This window comes from Cervus elaphus, chromosome 24 (assembly GCF_910594005.1).
Source record: "Cervus elaphus chromosome 24, mCerEla1.1, whole genome shotgun sequence".
In the NCBI taxonomy this organism is placed as follows: Eukaryota; Metazoa; Chordata; class Mammalia; order Artiodactyla; family Cervidae; genus Cervus; species Cervus elaphus.
In genome coordinates this window covers 36,915,988-36,941,354 of record NC_057838.1, presented here as the reverse complement: position 1 = coordinate 36,941,354, position 25,367 = coordinate 36,915,988, and the positions used below count along the sequence as shown (strand labels likewise).

The window sequence follows — 25,367 nt, the reverse complement described above, 5'->3', positions numbered from 1 at the left end:
CCCCCAAGGGAAACCTGGCATAGACACTGACCAGGAGAACAGGATCAGGACTACATTTAGATCACACAGAGAAAAAAAAAGAAAAAAAATTCCTTTTTCCATAACAGTGAGATTGCTTTTCTACAGAACTCATGAATTTATCCATATTGTATCCCCTTGGGACAATCTTATATCCCAAGCTCTTTGTATGAATATTTCAAGTTGAGGAAATGAAAGCAGCTAGTCGAACAGTCTGAAAATTGAACAGAGGCACTCTGTGCTGGTTTTGTTATTCTGCTTCCCACTCTTCGATTAAAAATGGCCACAGACAGGATTTTCTGAAATGAGGTTCAAGTTAAGAATAATCCCAAATATAAGCATCTTAGGAAACTGGTTCTCTGTACCAGTTTCTACTTAAAAACTTGGTATAGCCTGGATTTAAGCTGTGGATAATGAGGTTTAAGAAATCCAAGGGAAAAATATAAGCTTTCTCAAATAGCACTAGTAATCAAAATTCTATTTATGGGCTAAAAGTATAGAAGTGAAGCAGAGTTTCTACAAGTGTGTGGAGAGCTTTAATTTAACTTCCAATTCAGGTTGAATTAGGCCAGATGGTTAACAAATATATTCTCTGTCTCCAGATAAAATTAATAGGATGCTCACTCTGTAAAAGCACAATGACAAGAAAGTTAGAAGTAAAAGTCCTCATGGCAATGCTTATTTAAGAAGCACAAAACCAGAGGAAGAGGGAAGAAAGATAAATAAAAGGGAGAGGCAAGAAAGAAAAAGAGAGGGGGAAAGGAAGGAAGGAAGGAAGAAAGAGAGACAGAGAGAAAGGAGGAGAGAGAGAAGGAGAGAGAAGGAGAAAGAAAGGAGAGAGAGACAGAAAGGGAGGAAAGGAAGGAAGGAGAAAGAAAATTTGCTTTTATGACCTAGTAGTCTTTTAAAAGGCAATGGCATCCCACTCCAGTACTCTTGCCTGGAAAATCCCATGGACGAGGAGCCTGGTAGGCTGTGGTCCATGGGGTCGCTAAGAGTCAGACACGACTGAGCGACTTCACTTTCACTTTTCACTCTCATGCATTGGAGAAGAAAATGGCAACCCACTCCAGTGTTCCTGCCTGGAGAATCCCAGGTGGGGGAGCCTGGTGGGCTGCCGTCTGTGGGGTCGCACAGAGTCGGACACGACTGAAGTGACTTGGCAGCAGTAGCAGTCTTTTAGAACTGTGCAGACTCATGTTGCAGGAAAATATAGATACAAAATAAGAAAAGGCTTCTGTAAAGTTTTCTGAAATACACAGTTCATGAATGTCTCATTCGTGCTGTGAGGAAACTGTCAATGAGAGAGTTGCTTCAAACTGGTTTTCTTTTCTGAGATTTGTATTCAAGATGGATTTTGACACCACATTTGTAAAGATTAAAAAAAAAAAAAAAAAAAAAAGAAGTGTTGGGGGGGTGGATTTGGAGCTGAAAAGGAAATTTTGCCAGAAATGGCTGATACCTGAAGTTACAGGATGATGGTGTCACCATGCATTTTGACTTAACCCTTTAATGGCAGAGCTTCAAGTGATTTAATAAGAATCCTCATTCTGAAGACCCTTCAAAGATCTCCTTATTCCATTGAATTCTTCATACATTAATATACTAACTTGGGATTTTAAATAGACCACTTATTTTAAATTAAAATGAACTGCCAGGGAATACTGCATCACTGATATCATCAACATAGATAAGCTAGATAGGTTTTAAAAAGAATGTTGAAGCCACAGAAGGAAAAGGAGTCTACTAGTGCTAATAACTGAATGGGTGGCGACTCAGAATTGGAAGGTGGATCACAATAAATTAGCCTGTACTGGAACACTAAGTGGAAGAGAACTGGCAGGTAATAATTTAGCAGAAATTACCTGTCTAAACGTGAGTACCATTTCAAAAAGGTAATTAGGATTGTTAGCAGCTTCCTGCTGAATATTAAACTGAGATGACATATGGACACCATCTGTCACAAGCCTGGTACATAGTAAGCACTCAATTAATGGTTATTACTATTCATAAATAAATGCTTAGCTTTCTCACAAAGCATTTTTTTTCCTCTTTGGTGAAAGTTGTCTAATTACTTTCCTCACTACCACAATAATCCTAGATGATTCGTCAAGTTGAAAAAAAATATATTTTACAACAAAGCATGCTATAGCTCACTTGAGAGATCCCTGCTCTCATGATAAGGAAATTAAACACGATGGCTATGATCAGAGGCGTTATCTCCTTAGCAGTCAGTCTATCAAACAGGCAGAAGCAGGATATTTACTTCTAGAGACATATATGCGTGCTTGTGCACTCATGTACAGTATGGAGATCTGATTTTAGTTTATGCATGATTCATAAATCAATTTATGTTAAATGCCTAGTTATACAGAGTTCTTAAAGGAGAATAGAAAACAAATAAACGTAAGCTAGGATTCTTATTTTGAAATGGTAACAATAATATAATAATTTTAAATTATTTTTAGAGTCATTAACACAAAAAATACTCTTTCATGTGTTTTAGATGGTGTTGAATGTGTGAAATGTGTTATATTAATACCATTTAATCTTCACTATAATCCTGTGAAGTATATACTAGTATTAAGCCCTATTCTTGGCTTCCTGGGTAGCTCAGCAGGTAAAGATTCTACCTGCAAAGCAGGAGACGCTGGTTAAATTCCTGGGTTGGGAAGATCCCCTGGAGAAGGGATAGGCTACCCACCCTGTATTCTTGGGCTTCCCTGGTGGTTCAGACAGTAAAGAATCTGCCTGCAGTGAGGGAGATCTGGGTTTGATCTCTGGGTTGGGAAGATCCCCTGGAGGAGGGCATGGCAACCCACTCCAGCATTCTGGCCTAGAGAATCCCCATGGGCATAGGAGTCTTGGGGGCTTCAGTCCATGGGGTTGCAAAGAGTCGGACATGACTGACTAAACAGCACAGCAAGCCCTATTCTATAAATGAGAAAATTTATGTTATAAATGTACAATAAAACATAGCTGGTAAGTTTAAGAATTGCACTCTGCTCTGTACTCTATATATAGTATTCTAATAGCTTTGTTATTAAAATTAGTACCAGGATTAGTATTTCATTGCTTACATAGAATGATATATCTTGGAAAATTTAGCTTACATTTGAAATTGAACTCACTACTAATATAATTTCATCTTTTGCTGTCTTTAGTTCTTCCCACACACTGTCCACTTGGGATGGCTTCAGAAAAGAGAGAGAGTGTGAAATCTAAAGCAATTAATTGTCAACTACTAATCAGCACTTGCCTTTGGCACTTGCCATCTCCCTTTACAAGGATTAAATAATGTGTTGTTGTAGCTACTGACTTTCAACATCCCCCGAAAGGAGTTCAGGGTAGAGAGCAGAAATGAGGTAACCTGTGCTCTGGGAAAAACTGGCACAACAGGTCTTCAGATAGTTAGATATTTTCAGGAGCTGGTTTTATGAGCCCAGTTCTTATATCCTCTGATATCTAGAAAAGCCCTAAAATTCATCATGATGATGACTGCTCCTCATGACTAGCAGAAGTCTTTTGCAAAAAATATGTGCTTTACTGAACATGCTTTCCCTTCACCAAAATCACATATATACTGATTTTTCCCCCTACTTCTTTGGAACAGTTTCTCAGAGACATGCTGTCTCCCTGGCTATAATCCTTATTTTGTACCAATAAAACATAAGTCACAACTGTCACGTGGTTCATTCTTTTAAAATCTACATCATTTACATCATTTACTATCTTCATAAGACGTGCCCAGACTAAATGGGAACTTTTCATTAAAATGAATGTGCATTTTTATGTAATCTATGCTTTACAGTTATTCTCCCTGACTCTATAGCTCACATGACCAGTAGTAATCAAGAGGCTCCTGACGTTCATATTTTGTAGTAACATAACAAATCTGAAAAAAACCTTAACATTGAATTAGTATCTGCAAAATCATATAAAATTTGATTTTTCTCCCATTAGAAATTTTAACATGAAATGCAGCCATAAAATGCACTTGATAAGACTCAATTAAAAAAAATAAATGTTTGAGTGACTATTTTTGATAGTTTAGTTGCTTTGAGAATTCTAAAATATCCAGAGCATAAAATATAATATCCTAAATAAATCTACTAATATCATGTCATACAATTCAATCACACAGATAGAAAATATCTTAACAGCTTTTTAACCCAGGCATTCAGCCTATTTCTCAAGTCTTTTTTAAAATGAAAGTAGCAGGAAAACTACGCAAACAGGCATAAGGCAAAAAATGACTACTGACTAACAGATATATTTGAGGTTTTTATTTATTTATTTATTTTGGGGGGCATTGACACCATTTAATATAGGCGTGTGAAGAATACCAAGTTACCTTTCTTTGTGTTAGCTTTGGTTTTCAAACACACTGTCTCCATTTCATTGGAAATTGTTGCCTAGAAGTGCCAAGTATATATCTTAACATCTGAGAAAACCTAGTAACAAAAGATCCTTTTAATAGCTCTTTCAAAGGCAGTCCCAGAATTGATCTAATTGTTTCTGATTGTGTTGTCTTAGTTACCATAGTTGACCCACCATGGTGGCCACAACACACCAATTTCTAATGGTAAAACCTGAGTCTTGTGCTCACTCCTGCATCCAGATGTGCATGCATGCATGCTTAGCTGTGTCTCACTCTTTGCAATCCCATACTGTACAGCCTGTTAGGCTCCTCTGTTGATACAATTTTCTAGCCAAGAATACTGGGGTGGGTTGCCATTTCCTGTTCCAGGGGATCTTCCCAATCCAGGAATAGAATCCATGTCTCCTGCATTGACAGGCAGACTCGGCAGACTCATTATTACTGAGCCACCTGGGAAGTCCCCAGAGGTGCAGTCCATCCAATTCAAATCAGATGGACTAAAGATAGGAAGCACTGGGTTTTCCAAAAAATAAAAATGCACACACAAAAGCAAACACATGTCCAATGCAGACTGAGAATACAGGAGTCTAATTCTTAAATCCTACTTCAAAATTGGAAGCTCTCACGCTAAAAAACAGTACACTGAAACTTACAACTTTCTCCATAGTTGAGTGGTTTATTAGACAAGTTGTATCATTCTAAACATGACTGAGGTAAGAAAAATAAGCATCTATCTAGAGGATGTTCTTTAAGTGAGAAGCTTAAATATCTCTTCAGTCTCATGTCTCTTTTACATTTTTTGCCTTCTAGTATAATTTTGACCCTATAGAGCATTGTGCTTAAAATATCTTTCACAGTCATGATTTTTCACAAGGATTATACTGCTCAGTGTTTGGTCTTACACGCCATTAATGTTCACTTTCACAGAATATCATTTTTATGTGTGTCTAATGGCTATATAGAAGTATCATACTGAGATGTATTTAAAGGTCCCTTACAGTTGATATTGTAATAAAAGTATACTGTTCAATTACTGGTTCAGAGATTTAGATAAATAGTTAGGTTAAATATTGACTCCTGTCTTCACAGTTAAAATAAAGAACATGATATAGCAATGAGAAAATATTCAGCCTTTACTGATTTTTTTTTCTGAATGTTTTAGGTTAAAACCTTTTCTAGTTGAATGTTTTACATGCATTTCCCATAAACCTCAGAGATACACTATCATAAAAAGATAAAGAATCATGGATTCAGATAAATACCAGAGCCTTTATTTATTTTTCTCTTTGTAAATAAATTTTCTTAGAATTTTTCTATTACAAGGGTAATACATGCTTACTGTAGAAAAATAATGGAAAAATTGAGATAAGCAGAAAAAGGAAAATATATATCCTCACCACCTGTAGATACTAAATTTTCAGGTTCACATACACACTGTATGTATTTTTAAAAATTGGATAACACTGCCTCAGACTTGGTAAAGATCTTTATCAGTGAATAAACTTTCTTTTAGAACTTTGTTTTAGAATAATTATTTAGAGCTTGTAGTTTTGTATTTAATAAAATGAATGAATAAGAAAACTAGCTACCTGAGGTTACTTGTTGGCAGGAAAATGCTGTTTTACTAAAATATCAACCTAAAGTTACAGTGTCAAGGCTTTTTCAAAGGACAAAAACAAAACTTATTAAAATTATGATTTTTGTATTTAATTAAAATTCAAGTTGTATTTGTCACTGTATGCTAATTCTGAGAAAAATAGACAAATCAAACACTGATTGGTGAGTACACTTTCTGTGAAATATGTGTGAGCACATTTATGACTTTCAACACAGTGTTCATCTTTGATTCGCACATCAGTTTCCTCATTGCTGGCCAATGAAAAATTCTTGAGGCTTCCAAAGTTTTGTTGCTTTATTTGAAGCCTCTACTGAATCATCACCAATTATCTGCAGTTGTTACAGCTCAGATTCTATAGATCTTTATTTGTCAACCACTTCGTATATGATTGGGTGGTTCTCCTACATTATTTTTGTGGACTTGGAAAAAGTCCTGCATCTTCTAGAAAGTTTATAATTTGATTTTGCAAAATGATTTACTATTATTAAGCTGAAAACATTTAGAACAGAAATTATTTAAGCACCTGAAAATCTATAAGGGAATGAAAAATTACTTGAAAATAAGAAAGGAAAGATGTTAGTGCTAATTGATTGGGGTTGATTTTTCAAATGATTAGTTTATTAGGGAATATTTTCTGGTTAGAACTTTATTTATAGCCTATATTTTCATTACATTCTATTATATCTGTACAAGTAAGGCCTTCTTCACCATGAATTTCTAAATTCATCTCTATTGTTTGACACTTAGATTCATATATTATAAAATATATATTTTTTGCTGCTTAAAAAGGTAATCATATTAGACGAAATATATTACATATAAGATATTAAGCTAAATTCCTATAATAAAGGAATTGTTTACACATTCTTTCTGAAAAGAGACAAAGTACAATGCAAAGATTTTTTTTAATGTCATTAAAAATAAATGTGGATAAATAATACATCCTTTTGAGGATAGCAGATCCTATACTCCCAGTTCATTTGGGTTTGTTATAGAGTACTGATTTCCTTTTATAATCTAGCTCACCAGTCATGTATGTCTTCAGGGACCTATTAGTATCAATTTAGCTATAGAGGAATCTGAATTTTTTCCTTAGAATCTGTAAATATAGAAAGAAATTGCCTCCTCTTAAATGTCACATCCTCACAGAATTTCCTGACCTTCATATTTAAATTGATACAATCCGGTTACTATCTCTGCACCCTCTTTCCTTTTCAAATCTGATTTTTATACTGTGTTTATTGTCTGTTTTCCTCCTTAGTCTGTGAGCAACATGAGGACAGAAAACATGTTTAGTTATCAGTTTACTCCCTGATTTTACTACTGTGACTTGCTCATGGCAGGCACTTAATAGACCATTAAAACTGCTGGATGCGTGAATGGCGAACGACTGCATAATCTGAAAACTAGTCACAATGTAGTAGACTGACTAATATTTTCCCTTGAGAGTTAAGCTTAAGGAATTCTTATTTTATCCTGCTGTTGTAAAGACTAAACCATTTTCTATTCTAATGAGGTATAACTGTTTAGTCCCGTCCCTGATATTAGTTGGAGGAGGTTGGATGGAAGCCCATTGCCGGGGAAAGTCAAATACAGCAAATCCCAAGCTATCCTTGAAATCCCGAACTTTCAACAGGAAGATGAAGGCTTCTATGAGTGTATTGCAAGTAACCTTCGAGGAAGAAACCTTGCAAAGGGTCAACTCATTTTCTATGGTGAGCTAACAGAATTTCAAAAAGTCTATGAAATATTTGGTGATATCCTTCATAGTAAATAGTGAAAGTGTTTAGCATGTTGTAGGCAAGTGTCATAGAAGAAATAGAGAAGACACATTTCCAGGTAAGGATGCTTAATTCAATAATTAGACGATGGGAATGACCATTTTTAAAATATGGCTTTAATTTCAGCATAGTCTATGCATGTTATTGCTTATTATAATTTCCTTTGAAATATGAGCAGTGTCATGTTAAAATCCATAGAAGTTTATAACACAAAGTAAAATGGAATTCAATATATTTTCCTTGATATGTTCAGTAACAGCCTGTGGCAATCTTAATGATAATCCCAAGCAGAAATTACAAAAGAAGGAGAAAGTAACAGGAGAAGCATAATACTTATGGTAGTTTTCAGTACTTGTTTATATTTCCCAGGATTGTCTACATATATGTATATAAGAGAAAAATGAACTCATTACTTCATTCAAAAATACATTTGTCTCAGCTATGAGAATCTCTCATGGACTTAAGAGAGATGATAAAAACATATATTTTCTAATGTTTGTCCTTGTGTCTTCTTTCATTCAGGCCAAAATACACACTTGCATGAAGTTCACTTTTTGTTTGACATCAAATAAACCATAAAATACACCTCAGGATTGTCAAAATGTTTGGTGCTTTTAAAATACTCTTAACTTAGATATATTTAATACCGCTGTACTAGAGGACTTTTAAAAACTGCATTTATACATGGCCAAAAGTCATTTTCTGTTTGACATGTTTCTATGTGACACATTTATAATCGATAATAAAGTAATTGGAAGAAAACTATGTATTTCAATAACTAAAAGTTCTAAGGTATTGTAATTACCTAGAAGGTATGCTAATTGAGTTTATACATGTGTTCTCAGTAACCCAGTCATGTCCAACTCTTTGTAATCCCATGAACAGTAGCCTGCCTGGCTCCTCTGTCCATGGCATTCTCCAGGAATAATACTGGAGTGGGTTGCCATTTTCTCCTCATGAGGTCTTCCTGATCCAGGGATTGAACCCTTCTCTCTTGCATTTCCTCCATTGGCTGGCAGATTCTTTACCACTGAGCCACTTTAGAAGCTGTCAATTGAGTTTATACACATATTCTTATGATAGCTCCTATTTTTTAATCCAAAGTCTCTGGAGTCTGGCATTCTTTTGTAAATAAATTATGAGGATGTAACTGGGAGTTTTTTTTAGGAACAGCACAATATCACACAGGCCTTGACTATTAGGTATGTTATTTTTCTACTAAACAGACAAATACATAGATAAGAAAAAAATTAACCATAAAATTGAGGTCTCTATAAATTGGAAATCAATAATAAAGTACTTTCTCCCACATTGATAAAGCAACTGCTAGCTTACATAGAAGATTTTACAAATATTAATTCACATAATTTTTATAGCAATAAAATGTAGAAATAATTTTCAGTGATATTATAGGTAATTAACCTTTGATGAATTGAACAAGATCTCAAATAATGTTTGCTAGATCTGAGACTAGAACCTTGAACAATCTTCTGAAATGAGATTCTGCCCAGCCTACCACAGCTCTTCAACCTGGTCATCTAAGTCTATTCACAAGACCTATGGAAGTGAAAGTGAAAGTCGTTTAGTCGTGTCCAACTCTTTGCGACCCCATGAACTATACAATCCATGGAATTCTCCAGGCCAGAATATTGTAGTGGGTAGCCATTCCCTTCTCCAGGGCATCTTGCCAAAGCAGGGATCAAACCCAGGTCTCCCACATTGCAGGTGGATTCTTTACCAGCTGAGCCATGAGGGAAGCCCAAGAATACTGGAGAGGTTCTTTCTCCAGCGGATCTTCCCAATTCAGGAATCAAACCAGGGTCTCCTGCAGTGCAGGCAGATTCTTTCCAACTGAGTTACCAGGGGAGCCCCACATGACCTATTATCACAACCAAATTAGCTATTTAAGAAGTACAAATGGTCTTTATGAGAGAATAATGGGTAATTGGTTACTAAGACAAAATAATGCTTCTTGTTCACCTATTTAGCTGTCAATATGCTCCCAAAGGGCTTCCTAGGTGGTGCTAGCAGAAAAGAATCTGCCTGCCAATGCAGGAGATATAAGAGATCCAGGTTCAATTTCTGAGTAGGGAAGATCCTCTGGAGGAGGGGAGGACAACCCACTCCAATATTCTGACCTGGAGAATCCCGTCAACAGAGAAGCCTGGTGGGCTACAGTCCATTAGGGTTGCAAAGAATCAGACATAATTGAAGCAACACAGCAGACACACATGCACACATATTTCCAAAGAAGAAGAGAATTGATTCAATTACCTGAAAATCGAAAAATACCTGAAAATTTCAAGTTAAGAGTCCATTATGTTGGTATGCTTAAGTTATAATTCAGAATTCTATCCATTTATATTGGGTCCTCATCTGGCAACCCACTCCAGTATTCTTGCCTGGAAAATTCCATGGACGGAGTAGCCTGGCAGGCTACAGTCCATGGGGTCACAAAGTTCGGACATGATTGAGTGACTGAGCACAAATACACAACCTCCAAAATAGGTTTATAAAGTATTATTATCATTATAAATAATGGAGCATATTCAGAGGAGTTAAGTGAATTACACAACCACTGAGAGTGTGAAATAAATAACAATACCCAAGCCTATATGGTAGACTTGAAATATTAAGCTTGTTTTTTTTTTTTTTTCAGGTAGTTCCTACTTAGTTGGAACTACATGTAAATGAAGATTTAAAAGTTTATTCTTTGGAATTCTAAGCATCCAAAGAATGCACACATTAAAAAAAATAAAGCTTAAAGTTATAGCTATTGCACTAAGCAACAAACTATATATATATTCAGATATATATATATCTGAAACTCCGTAAGCTATGTGGATTTTATGTGTGTGTGCATATTTTCTCCCAGATCAAATGTATAATAGGGCAATTTCTAAACAAGTATCTACAAATTATAAACTTTTAAAATATTCAATGAAACACGATTCAATTTAATCAATACACTCAGTTCTTCTAAGTGTTGCCACCCATTATCCCTCAAGGTTGTGAAAAGCGTGTTCTGTAACTGGAGGTTGCCCTGATTTCCACAGGAGTTCATCTTGGCTTACTTTTCACCACAGTGAGACATCATGATTCCTCCTCCTTGACTAGCTCCCTGAAGGAACTTCCCTTTTAGTGCAAGCAGATGTTGCAGTGGAAAAACCTTGAAAGTCAGATATACTTGTACATCATTTCAAAGACTCTCAGTACCACTTACTCCAAGCACTGCTGCGGTGACCTCCTCTGCCACAGTATTTTGCAGATGTAGCCTGACAGAGTCTTATCTCAGGTGGCACAACAGGCCATCTTGTTTCCTGCTCGTTTTCTTTGGACCCTTCTAGAACCTACTCATGGAGAAGGCAATGGCACCCCACTCCAGCACTCTTGCCTGGAAAATCCCATGGATGGAGGAGCCTGGTAGGCTGCGGTCCATGGGGTCACGAAGAGTCGGACACAGCTGAGCGATTTCACTTTCACTTTTCACTTTCATGCACTGGAGAAGGAAATGGCAGTCCACTCCAGTGTTCTTGCCTGGAGAACCGCAGGGACGGGGGAGCCTGGTGGGCTGCCGTCTATGGGGTCACACAGAGTTGGACACGACTGACGTGACAGCAGCAGCAGCAGCAGCAGAACCTACTCAAAATTTAAGCACACACAACCTGAATGTGCTAATAGTTAATACCTGCACTGCCCTTGAATGACTGTGGACAAGAGCCAATGAATAAATGTTTCCTCTTTCTCTCCTGGGCAAGCAGTTATAGAGATTCCTTATACATTCACAGAAGATGGGTAACAATCATCTCTGCGTGCTCAGTTGTGTCTGACTCTTTGTGAACCTATGGATCCTAGCCCACCAGGCTGCTCTGTCCATAGGATTCTCCAGGCAAGAATACTGGAGTGGGTTGCCATGCCCTCCTCCAGGGAATCTTCCGAACCCAGGAATTGAGCCGACTTCTCAGGTCTCCTGCCTTGGTAGGCGGGTTCTTTACCACTAGCGCCACTTGGTGGTCAACTCAGCAACTCATTCTTGCATTGACCCTCCTCCCCTGTGGCTTCTCCCTTTTCCTGACACCCTACCCTTGGCCAGCACTGAAACACACACAGACATGTGACTACTTCCTGTGCACAAAATCGGGCTTCTCTGTTTTCTAACTGTGTCTCATTGTCAGCTGGGAAAGACTGAAGGCAAAGGAGAAGAAGGCATCAGAGGATGAGATGAGTAGATAGCATCACCCACTCAGTGGACATGAATTTGAGTAAACCCTGGGAGCTAGTGAAGGACAGGGAAGTGTGGAGTGCTGCAGTCCATGGAGACTCATGAGACAGACAAAACCTAGCAACTGAACAGCAACTTCCTGATAAGGTTACCTAACACCTATACAAAAATTCCTCTATAGAAGTTTGGAGGGAGAATTAAGTGCAATTTTACAGGGAGCTCATCCACTCCAACATATCTAGAACAGACCTAAACAAAGGAGAGGGATTAAATGGCAAATCCAGAGAGTTTTCTATCACCATTATAGAAGAAATAATAATTTCAAATACACACCTGTTTCCATGAATGTTAGTAAGGAGAATACTACCTTATACTTAAATAGCATTTCAACATCAATTATATCAGTTGCTTTTTGCTTCAGAACTATGCTGAACTTCCTCAGATTAGAAAATAAGGTTTGGAAAACTCATGCCTAGAATTAAAGTTATATGCTTAACCTACATACAATTCTAAAAGTTATCATTCCCTGGTAAGACTTATACATAGGGAAAAACAACTTGATTAAAACCTACTAAAATGTGATGAGGCTGATATCTGATTTAAGCTTCAAACTATTGAGTTGTAATTATATTGGATATAGATACAATTATTTTAGTTAGTTCAATCTAAATATACTTAATGGCCTTTTGCCCACAGAAGGTGCAGATTTGATATACGTTTTCTAACTTGATCTATATACTAATATCTAATATGGAATTATCCTTTAGCCTTGTTCCCACAGCTCTAAAATTGTTATACAGATGCAGCAAAGTGATAGATGGCAAATATCAATCTTACGCAAAAGGTCCACTGATATTTACAACAGAGTTCCTATTGTCCCACTTTGGGGGTCCTGCATTTCCCCTCCCTCAAATCAGGAGTACAGTATTACTAGACCCAGCTAACTTTGTCCTTCTGATTTCTACAGTCCTTGGAATGCAGCATGATGTTTTGGCTAACTGATTTGCTAAATAGTTGCTCTTGCCTCTTTTTGAAACAGCCCCTCCAGAATGGGAACAAAAAATCCAAAATACATACTTGTCTATCTATGACAGCTTATTTTGGGAATGCAAAGCCAGTGGAAAGCCAGACCCTTGGTACACCTGGTTAAAGAATGGTGAACGCCTCAATCCGGAGGTAAGTAGCTATGGTGATATTAAACTTTCACCTACTCTGCTAGGGAAATTTTATTACTAACAGCAACAATTAATGTTTCTGGAATGTTTAGTAGGTGCCAGAAAATGTAGTATAACCTTTACATATCCTAATTTATTTAATACTTAAACTCAAAGGGGCTATTACAATCATTCCCATTATTCAAATGAGAAATCTATGGGTAGAGAACATAACTTGTACAAAGTTGCACTTAGTCAGTGATTGATCGATATTCAGATGATATCATTATCATCAACAACATCCATTGAACTCTCATATAAGCCAGGCCCTATGTTAAATATTTCCACACATTATCTAAAGGCATCCTCATGACAATTTTACAAGAAAGATATGATTATTATTTGCATAGTAAAAAAAAATTGTTTCAGAGGGCTTCAGTCTTTCTGTCCAAGGTCACAAAGCAGCTAGTATAGGTTAGCATTGATATTCTAAGCATAATCTGTCTGATTTCAGAACCCAAGCTCTCAGTCATAACCCAGAAACTTGGTTTTTAAGAAAGCTAATAGCTGTCTCTAAATCTAGAAAAGTGGAAAACTGAGGCAGTTATCTGCATTTTTCAAATGAAAGCATGCTTTACAATATATAGAAAATAAGACAAGCTTATTTTTCCCATCAAATTATCCTAATAATTACGTCAGCTCACCACTCTACTTTGCACTTTCAGGCTCAGTTAGAGGCACAAAGAACATCTGTTGTTTAGAACCTGAATAGAATGTTATTCTTTGTTTCAGCTTTATTAGAATTTAATTCCTTCATCCCTTTTGTAAACAACATTTCCTGTGTCCTACAGCCTACTTTTACTATCTTTAGAGGATGGTGATAGGTAACATAAAATATTTAAAGTTATATTTACCCTATTAAACTATTTTATTCTATACACTCAAAATTGTACCCAAAATGGGACTCTGTAACAGACTTTGCATGTTTAAGTATGTTTAAGCGTACTTCATAGTACACTGCAGAAAAGAATTTAGCTCCTTCAACTTACGTACTCAATTAGAAAATTATTGAGTCATCATATTTTAATTTTTTAAGACTTTATGATGGAAAACCATGGAAATTTGCTAGTCACTCTATCCATGTCTAACATTATTGTCGACTATGTTTTCTGAAAAAACTGAAATGGTAGAGTATTCCAAATTATTCTCTATACCGCATAACAGAAAGGTAGTTCAGTTGCTCAGTTGTTTCTGACTCTGAGACTCCATGGACTGCAGCACGCCAGGCCTCCCTGTCCATCACCAGCTCCCAGTGTTTACTCAAACTCATGTCCATTGAGTCTGTGATCCCATCCAACCATCTCATACCTTCTCTGCAGAAAAATGCCAATTTTCAAAGAAACGAGGTAACATAAAATAAACTAACCACTAAAATTATGTTAAGAACATTTCCATTGTTTTTTAAAGTCCAGAAAGCTGCCAGGGATATTGAAGTATATTAATTTCATTTTCATAAGCAACTGGTCTCATAACGCACCAGCTCATAGATATGCACAAATGTTAACAGCATGCTTACGTTAATGCACTAGCATCTTTATATGACTTTTTTTTTATTAGGAAAGAATTCAAATAGAAAATGGGACACTCATCATAACTATGCTGAATGTGTCAGATTCTGGTATCTACCAATGTGCTGCAGAAAACAAATATCAGATAATTTATGCAAATGCAGAATTGAGAGTATTAGGTAAGTCATTCATTTATAGCCAAAAAATTCAAACTGACATTTTAGCAAGCTATGATTATATGTAATATGGATCCAATTTTTCTGTAAATTAGAAATTGCTTTTCCTTGAAATAATGAGAAATGTCTAAATTAGCTTCTAAAATATGCAAAATGGGAATTATTACTCTGCTTTGGGTGATGTGGTAACACATCAGGGCTTGGAGGAACCCACTATTGGGTGAAACCAAACCAGAGGTGGCTCCCCCAAAGTTGATCCAGCATGAGATTTTGAATACAACTCAAAAAGCACCTATTAGGAAAGTTTTCAGCTACAAATAAGAAAAGAAAATCTTAATTTACAGACTTAAACAGGGATGTATTTATTTCCACAAGAACTTCAGGCTTTCTAGATGGCTCAGTGTTAAAGAATCTCTCTGTCAATGCGGGTTCAATCCAAGGGTCAGGAGGAGTCCCTAGAGGAGGGCATGGCAACCCACTCCAGGATTCTTGCCTGGAGAACCCCACAGACAAGAGAAGCCTGGCAGGTTACAGTCCATGGGGTCCCAAAGGGTCGGACATGACTATAGCGACTTAGCATGCACACATGCACAAGAACTTTGTGGGGGGTGGGGGGGGTAGCTGAGCAAGAGCACTGTGACTTGATGATCTGTAAACTTTTTCCTCATGGTTGTGGCCTCCTGCATCCAGGATGAGTGCTGTAGCTACAGAAATCAAGTCCATACTGAAAGCTGAAGGAGAGGGGACAGCCCCTATCATTAGACCAGCAAAATTTCCCTGCGTCCTTACATCAAGCTCCTTATATGCAATTAGCTAGAACCTTGTCACATGACCACTCAGACCTCAAGGGAAGCTGGGAAATAAGGCCCTATAGCAGAAAATATTGAGACAGAAGCAGTTTGAGGATGATATTCTGGGACACTCAGTGGAGTTGTCACCATAAATGACTCAGTGATGTCTTTCATCCTGAGACTTCCTTAACAGTATAAACACAGGAGATGAGAGGAAAAATCAAGTAAAACAGCAAAGTTTCATAAGTCTATGGGTGATGGACATTGATTCATTTGTTTCTTCATTCAATCATCATTTATTGAATATTTATTACGTATTAAACCCTGAAAACAGAACTATCAATATGAAAGTGATCTTTATAGAACCTATAGTTCTACAGAGGGAGAAAAAAAGCTAAATTTTAAAACATCATGATTATTACAGTCAAGAATTGAGTAGGTGCTATCAGCTGAATATAACCTAAATTGAAGACCTTCTCTTTAAACAGATATCAGAAGAAAAAGCATGTTAGGTCAGTGGAAGGGCAGAGAAGCCATACAAGACAACATGGCATATCTGAAAGAAATTCATATAGACTTTACGCTAGGAATGAGAACTGGACACATAGGTTCCCACAGGCAAGCAGCTGGGAAGACTTGGATGTATCCCCAGGCTGTCTAATTATTTATTACCCTTATGAACTGGTATTTGTTCAAGATTTATTTAGTGAGGACAGAGTTGAAACTGACAAAGACTGTTTTTTTTGTTTTTTTCTCTGTTGTTGTTGTTAAAGTTTCTACTCAGCCTGCCTGCTTCAGCTGAAGGCAGATTATTTCCATTTTTCCAGTTAATGGTATGCCTAAAGAAATCTGAAATAATAATATACTGCTTTTGATTTATTTATATTTCATTGTGTGTGCTCTCTCTCCCTCTCTCTCTCTCTCGTGAAACCATCTTCACCTTCTTTATTATAAATACTATAAAACATGTGACCTTTTGTAATTTGCTTCATCCCTCACTCTAGCTTGCTTTTGTTATCTCAATGACCATTACCAAAACAAAAATAATTTACATTTACTGAGCAAATAATTTGTGCCACTTGGTACTTAACCTTCTTTACTGAATGTTACCTCAGTCAAGACCCAGACTAACTGACTGAGGTAATATCTATTGCCATAGTCATTTTACAAATGGAAACAGTGACTCCAAAATGCCAAGTCCACAATTAGCTCCAAAACAACTTGAGCAAAGTAGCTTCAAAAAGAGGTTTTTTTTTGTTTTATTTTTACAGACATTAGATTCTATCTAGGATACTGCATCAGTTCTTCGGTTACAACATGTTGATTAGATGAGTAATTGAATAATTCTATGATTTTGTTTTTAGCCTCAGCTCCTGATTTCTCCAAAACTCCTCTTAAAAAATATTCAGTTGTTCAAGTTGGTGGGGATATTGTGATTGAATGCAAACCAAATGCTTTCCCCAGGGCCACTATTTCTTGGAAAAGAGGAATAGAGAGCCTGAGACAAAGCAAAAGGTAAACAAATCTCCTTTGTTTTAATATTTTAAATATTTTGTAATATAACATCTTCCAGATTTTAGGGTTTACTAGGTTTTCTAAAATTCTCTCTCTTACAGTAAGCTTGCAACTGTGTATCTGGAGATCTGAACACTTTCACATGATGGTATAAACAAAAGGAACTTACAAGGCTATGAACTGTTTGTATAATTTGACTGCAATATTTTCAGTGCATGTGCTTGTAATAGATATATTTTAAGAAATCCTTTAAGACCTTTTTCTATATTCAGTTTGAAGCTTTTTTCCTGGCCCAGCCTGCTGAGAAATCAGTGAGAAGAGCATTGCACAAAGGAGAGAGACACTCATACTCACACACCTGGTGTTGTGGTTTTTAAATAGTCACACAGGTGTTCACTCCACGACAAAATGAATTCACCACATGAAAAAAAAATGTAGAGAGGTTCCCGTAGAGAAAGAAGAGAGGTTTCCTCCTATTATGAATGTGATTGAGAAATCCCAGATCAGCACTGGCAAGTTCTCTGGGAGAGTTTTGACAGCACAAAACAGGTGTTTTTCTCTACTTATGACACATTTCATTCCATTGTGCTGTAGAATCTTATATATTCAGAGTTGATTTGACTACAGTTCCAACTCTAATTTGAGGACCCACGTGTGTTTCTATGTGGTCAGATACACAATAGGGTGCTACTATGAATTAGCCATGGTGCTGACGGTATGAAAATGGTTTCATGGGCACTTCTTCAGCATCATATGTGCCACAAACTCATCTACATACCGGGCAGGTAACATAAATAACAAGATATGCCAGGTAAAAGAAAAGACAGCTCAATTGTTGTGAAAAAAAAAAGTGGCAATCTGTCAATCTCAAAAGCCTGTGAAGGCGTGGAGAGTGAGTTCTACACCTAAAATGTATAGTCACAAATCTGAATTCAGTCAAATGTTGTTTTATGGGAAGAATTTTTAACATTTCAGGAAAAGCTAGAAATTTAAATTTTGACATTGAAACTTCTGGGCCAGAAAAAACATCCATGGGTTGGTTAAAGGGACACCGTTTTGTCAATTCTGATCTCAGATTGCATTTGTGGTCAGGAAGAGAGAAAAGTAGGTTAGAACAAGCAAATAAGCAGTGTTGATTGTGTAGAATGCTCTCACTGTTATATCTCTCACTGAGGCCTTGCACACTCTCTCCTGACAAGAAAGAGAAAGCTCTTTCGAAGGCACTCTTTCTTTTCCTCTTCTGTCTCCCAAGGACTCTGTAGCCCAGAACTGAAGCTTTCCCCAGGATAGGGATCCTGTCAAATTTATTCTTGTATTCCCTGTGCCTTGGCATAGAACCTAAACTCAGTAAATATCTGCAGAATGAATGAATGTTTCCAAAAGGATAAATATGTTAGGCATTACCAGCTTCACAGAATGGCTATTCTGGGAAGAAATGCCTCAACACATAAGAACAGATGCTTTGAAAACAAAGGTGAAAAAGATGAAAGGAAAGCTGGTGCCCGCCCAGTTGGTCTCCTTCCCTTCTAGACTACCTAGGAGACTGCTACAAGCACTCCCAACAGATCTGGATGTGCATCCTCTTTAAATGTTTTCTCTTTCACTCCTCAATCCTAATCAAGGTTTAAATGCACTGCTATAGAACAGGAAAACTGAAGAGAATCCCACAGCCTCAAACACAGGCTCTGTACTGAGCACTGGGATAAATTGATTAGCTCTGCTTCATTTACTAAAGTGACTCTTAAGTTTTCACCTAAAGAACAAGAATGACTACTGTTTACCCTCCATAACCTTTAAAGATCTGAATGCAAGTAAGTATGTTGGGAAGAGATAAAAAAAAAAGGAGAAGATTTGGATGAAGGTAAGAAAATGAGAGAGAGAGAAAGCTTTGTAGGGTACAAGGGAAACTGCTTTTTAAAACAGCTTTTCATATTTATGTTTTATTTGTAGAGAGGATGAATTTGGGAGCTTTTTGGTCCCAGAACAGTTACTAATAGTTACGTCAGATTCATTCTTATCTCACTGGGATTAAAAGAATGGTCCATGTGAATTTTATGTACAGACCCATCTTTCATGATTCTATTCACTCGCTGCTTTAGAATTTCATTACATGTTTCAACAAAAGAAAACAAACAAAATTATCTTCTGAATATGCATCCTAAAAAGTTGAAAAAAATCAAGCCCCAGTAGAGTACAACACTTACAGATGTGTATCTCTGCCAGATATAGATGACCTTAAGCAGTATTTTGCAAAGGTCACACACAGCCAGCTCTGTGAGACTTTGTGTCTCTGCAGGCTTCCTATCCTGTCCTTGCTTCTATGGTCTTCTGAGAGGACTGGTTTCATTAAGACCAAGACTTAATATAGCTTATTGAGAAACGCAGCACCTATGTTTCTATTTGTGTTGACTTGATGGTCTTTCTGTAGTCTTATCATGGGGATTTTCAAACAGGCTGCAGATAAAAATTAGAATGAAGTCAGAAAAAGAAAAACGAACATCGTATATTAATGCATACATGCGGAATCTATAAAAAATTGGTACAGATGGTACAGATGAGCCTACTTACAGGGAAAAAGTGGAGATGCAGACATAGAGAATGGACTTGTGGACACTGCAGGGGAAGAAGAGGGGGGAGAATTCAGAGAGTAGCAGTGACATGGATACACTACCACGTTTAAAATAGGTAAGCAGTGGGAAGCTGCTGCATCACACTGGGAGCCTAGTTCGGGTGGAATGTGTGGGTGAGAGCGAGGTTCAGGAGGAAGGGGATATATGTTCACTTATGACTGATTCACATGCATATTGCTGTGCCGCAGAAACTAACACAACACAGGAAAGCAATTATATTCCAATAGAAAAATACTAAAAAAAAAAAAAAAAAAGAAAGGAAAGAAAGAAGGGAGGAAGGAAAGGAGGAGGAAGGAAAGAAAGGGCATAACTATTTACTACTGTAGAGGTGATATGGTACAATGAAGACATAGCTCAGGCTCTATTCAGTCCTAATTGTACCATAATTTGGAGTAAGTCACATGTCCTTGTTAGGCCTCTATATGTGAAATGGATTAGAAGCATCACATCTTCCTAAAAGACAACAGAGAGCAAAGTGGTCTCTTCAAGCCCATTCAGGTCTAGGCTTGATTTTTTTCTTCTATAGGTTTGATCTGAGTTAGAGAGTAACTGAATCTTTTCCCCATAATCTTTTCTCCTTCTCAAATCAGTGATGCCAGGACAAATTCCAGGTCTTAGCAAAGTAACTGCATTCAGCTTGTAAATAGCAAACACAGTGCAAGAATAATTTGGTGAGGAGAATATTAAAAGAGTATCTAATGCCACACACTATTTCTGTAACATTTGCAATATATGAATAAAAGTTATTTGACTTATAGTCTGTGTATATATTTGAACATTAAGTGTGCTCACACGTGTGTGTATATATTAATATGTGTGTACCAAAGGGTTAGCCAAAATTTCCAAAACTAATGAAATTAATTATCCTAGGAGGCAGAGACCTAGTCCATTTCCCAAATTTTATAGGACCAGATCACAAACTCAAACACAGAATAATGAATCTTAGTACATACTTTTTAATGCCACATCAGCTTGAATATTATATTTAAATAATATACATAATTCCTATCCTTTCATACTTTTGTTAAAGCATGATATAACTGTATACACAGGAAGATTAAAAGAGTTAGATATAGAAAACAGCTTAAATGACTTCAAGTAGGAACAGTTTTTAGTTCTTGACCTTGGAAATACCTATATAGGGAAACACATGTTTTTAGTCTCTATTAAAAGTTCTATTCCATCCTGTCTACTTTGAAATTTCACTGTCACTATATTGCTTCCAATAAAGCGTAGCTATCTATCTAGAGACAATTGAAAGGATTCTAAAGAAATCTATCCAAAGTAACCTTACTCTACGGCTTACTTCTAAAAAAAATGGTGGCAATATATATTTTTTGAAAATTTCTTCCAGTTTTACATGAATCAAGACAGCATAGAGCTTATAGCTAATGTAAAGCTTAGACCTAATGCCCAATCTGCCTTCTCTGTTTCCAGAACTTTTCCTTTCTACAAATAATGGAGAACATACTCAAACTCTTTATTTTTTGAAGCCTACTGTCACATGATTTTTACTGAATTCATGTGTTGATAATTCAGATCAAGCAACATTTCTGAATATGGTTTGCATTTCTTATTGGCCTATGTGTCACAACTGAAGTCTTGACTATTTTAAGAGTTCCATCTTTACCAGTGTCTCTATTTATGGCTAGCTGTCAGAGAAGAAAAGTTTCCTTCCAACTAAAAATAGGCAGAGCCCTAAGGCTGCCTGATTTCCTGCTAGAAATGTATAGTCATACTCTATCTACCTCATTCTTTCTGGAGTTACCAATCATTTAGAAACAGCATTGAAATGGAAGAGAAGCAATGGTATATTCCTCAAGAAGAAATTGGAGTGTATTATTAAGAGCCCCTTGCTGGGAATCAGAAAATAGGGTTCCAGTTCTATCATTGATAAGGGGCCTGACCTTGGGTAAATTCACTAGCCTACTCTTTTTTTTTTTTTTTTTTAAATTAAGGTCACTGTTCTTGTATTTATTTAAAATGAAATAATTAAAAAAAAAAAACTAACAGAAACACTTAACATGCTACCCACATAGTGACTGCCAGAATAGAGATTATATTTTAGAAATCAATGCAAAACATTAGCCTGGAAGGTTGAAATTGCAGATTCTATCATACTCGAAATTTTACACATGCTTTACTGATTTGATCAGGTGATCAAATGATTGTGCCAAATATGGTGATTGCTGTGAGTTGTCAAAGTGAGTTGTCACTTTATTTTGTGTCTATCTGAATTAAGAGATTTTTACAGTTAAGCCAAAAATGTATTTAACAATTAATAGGCCCAAAATGTGTTCATTCATTCATTCTGTAAGTATTTAATAAGCAACAAGTATACCTCAAATTCTATGCTATGTGCTATGGGTAAGTTTTAAGTAGCCGACTACATGATGCATAATATCCCTCCATAAGAAAGTGCTTTCCTTTTCAGTTATTTAGAGTCAGAAGATCTGATTTCTGTTCTGAACTCTACTTCCCACTTAGCTGATAATTCTAGTAAGTCCTTTAATTTAATTGGTCCTCAGTTAATTCATTAAAAATAATTGGAGAAAATAATAGTTGTCTCACTCTTGAAGCTGTGTGACTCAAATGACACAGAATGAGTGAAAAGGATGGACGATCTGTCTATACTCTGTTACCATTGGCTGCATGTATTGCTGTTATCCCAACCTTTATGCAAATCCAAGTTACACATTCTTACCTCCACCAGCCAAGGGAAAAACCAGAGACTTCACCACAGGAAGTCAAGATGAATACAGATGAAGCTTATCTCTGCAAGGCATTCTGAGGCAACTGAGGGAATCAATTCCACATCTGCTAAATTTGATTAATCACTTCTTTTTTGCCTTGTGGATCCACTTAGCAAGTGAACTGACAGAAATCAAAGGCCTAGATTTATCTCCTTATCCCCAGTGACTGCTGGCTACCTGTACAGGGATCACTTCTTGAATTTAACAGAAGATGTAGGAAATGTGAACTTTCTGGAACAACAGCTCAAAGTTGTCCTCTGACAGGCAGCATACAAAAAGAAGTCTAAATCACCTGAGATTTTGTCAGAGTGGATATACACTCTCTGAACAACAAAAACAAAGAGACGGACCGATTTTTTTTCCTATTATCAAAAGAATAATAGTTGAATTAATAAGCAACACACCATACTGCTTCATTTTCCTAAAAACATCTACCATATTTCTCTCTCATTTCATAAGATGAAGTAAAGTAAAATCCAGCTGTATGTTAAATTGCCATTAATAATGAAGATAATTATTTTAAGCATGTCCATAAGCCAGTCAGTATACACGCTTTTCATATTTTTCAAAAATCAAAGCACAGTTTTGTTTTGTTTTTTTTTTTTCATATTCAGATACATTTCTAAGGTGTATCTGAATACACCTTCAGCCACAGAGTATACAGTTACGTTTGTACTAGTTTTACCCTGGTAATCTCAAAAAGCTGAATACAAAGGATGCTTTGAAATTCATAGGGAATCAAACTCACTCAGACATAGAGATTCTGCCCCTACCCCTGAACAACCGGTTTCAGGATGTGGTCACAGTCCATAGACTTAAAACAAGAGGACTGTTGGACCTTTTGGAACCAATTTCATGACCTCTTTCCACTCAGATATATATGTGTGTGTGTGTGCATATATACATATGTACATGCACACACACACACACTTCAAAAAGATCTTATGAAATCACGGATTTTGTGATTTCTTCTACAGTAATGACACCATTAAAACCTTCATGTCTCTGAGCATTTTACAAAATGCCTGCATCCCCTGGCAAGGTATGAACCCATAAGTTGGTATGGAATCTAGTAGTGATGCTTATTCAATAGTTTTGCCGCAATCTGATAGGCCCACTCCATTTCCATCTGCATGACACTTCAACTCCTAAGACCTCTTTCCTAGACCCAATAGAGATTTTTGGGAGTCTGAGGAGAGCAAGGAAGGTGTAGAGAGGGGAAGCAGAAATGAGAGAAAGGAGATGAGGAGAAAAGGATGAGATGACATTCTCTGTGCCAAGAGAGAATTGATCATTATTGAGCAAGTCACTTGATCTTTCCTCTCTTCATGGATAAAAAGGTGCCCTTGGGAGAACCTATTTGAAAGTCCTTAGCATAGTGACATAGAAAAGGAACAGAATTAAAAATGGGCCTGCTTTCATTCTTTTTCTTGCTAAGCCACCAGGACAAAGTAGTTCCAGAGTTACAAACAGTGACAGAACCTGTTGCCTAACACTGTTATCACTCCACTTTCTGCTTGGAGCCTTGTCACAAGCATCTTACCCTGTAAATCAGCCTACGGGAGTCTGCCTGCCTGATTGTAAGGAAGCCACTTATATGATGCTCCCTCCCTTTTGACCCTTTTCTATATATCTTCTCCAGAGGCACATTATTAAAAAATGTGTCTGCCTATGCAGGAGATGCAAGAGACATGGGTTTGACCCCTGGGTGAGGAATATTCCCTGGAAAAAGGAATGGCTATCCACTCCAGTATTCATGTCTGGGAAATTCCATGGACAGAGAAGCCTGGCAGGCTACAGTCCATGGGATGGCAGAGTTGGAGATGGCTGAGTGACTGAGCACATCATCTGCATGTATCTTTCAGTAACTGCTTTCTAAATCACCACTATTCCTCCTTTATTTTTAAGCTTTTATTCCCAATCCTTCAGTCTTAAAATATCCCCTCCACACACACTTTTTTTGAACACAACTTTAGCCAAAATGTAGCAACTGGTAAGGAAGCTTTCCTATCCCTTACTCCTTGCAGAGCTTCCTAATGAACAAGCAAACAAATCTAATTTTAGTTTGTATCATCAACTACTTAATGTAATACTGCTTAGTACATCAGGTAGCATGAGTATCAAATAGGCAAATGAACCATATGTTCCCATGTTTAAGGAAGAATGACAGTCTGCATAATGCCAGGCTTATTACAATCTCCCTTCTGTGATGCTTCTTTGTAATAAAATTTTAAATTGTTCATACTTAACTCCTGAGAGCCTTGTTAAGGTGAGCCTTTCCAAGGGAATACATGCTGAAGATGTCAAGAGCCATCTGATACTCTTGCCCATGTCACGCAAAGATGTAACAAGCTAAAATCCTATGTGTGCCCGTGTCACTCTTGCCCTATTTTTTCCCTCTTGCCATCCAGTCTTCTTTCCTTTATCCCCACTGGTCTCCACTGGCCTGGAGCACTGACCCTTTAGCACAATGCTTATAGAACCACCTGCCTGCCATGGTCTGAAAAAGCTCCAGTTGATTAAAGATGTAAAGCCTGCCTTTAAACCCAACCTGTCCAACTGGGTATGCACTGTTTTACACTACTGTCTTGCTTAGGCTACTGTTGCTTTAGTTCCCTACTTAAAATCTTTTAATGAGGGGTAATAACATCATGTGGATTTAAGCCAAGGGTAAATATGGCAAAGAAGTTCCACAAATAAACAGCATCCTACAAATTCCTGTACTAGAAGCTATCACTGAAAATGCATATAAGCTTCGTT

General features: G+C 36.9%; 1 protein-coding gene across 1 annotated transcript in view; it reads left to right on the top strand.

The window, feature by feature from the left end:
• The window catches only part of CNTN6 (contactin 6), a 319,063-nt gene that overhangs the window by 223,643 nt on the left and 70,053 nt on the right, over positions 1-25,367 (top strand). Inside the window, 4 exon segments of the mRNA XM_043886787.1 lie at positions 7,548-7,732; positions 13,060-13,196; positions 14,792-14,921; positions 17,074-17,224. Of these exon segments, the coding sequence (XP_043742722.1) occupies positions 7,548-7,732; positions 13,060-13,196; positions 14,792-14,921; positions 17,074-17,224 (603 nt within the window).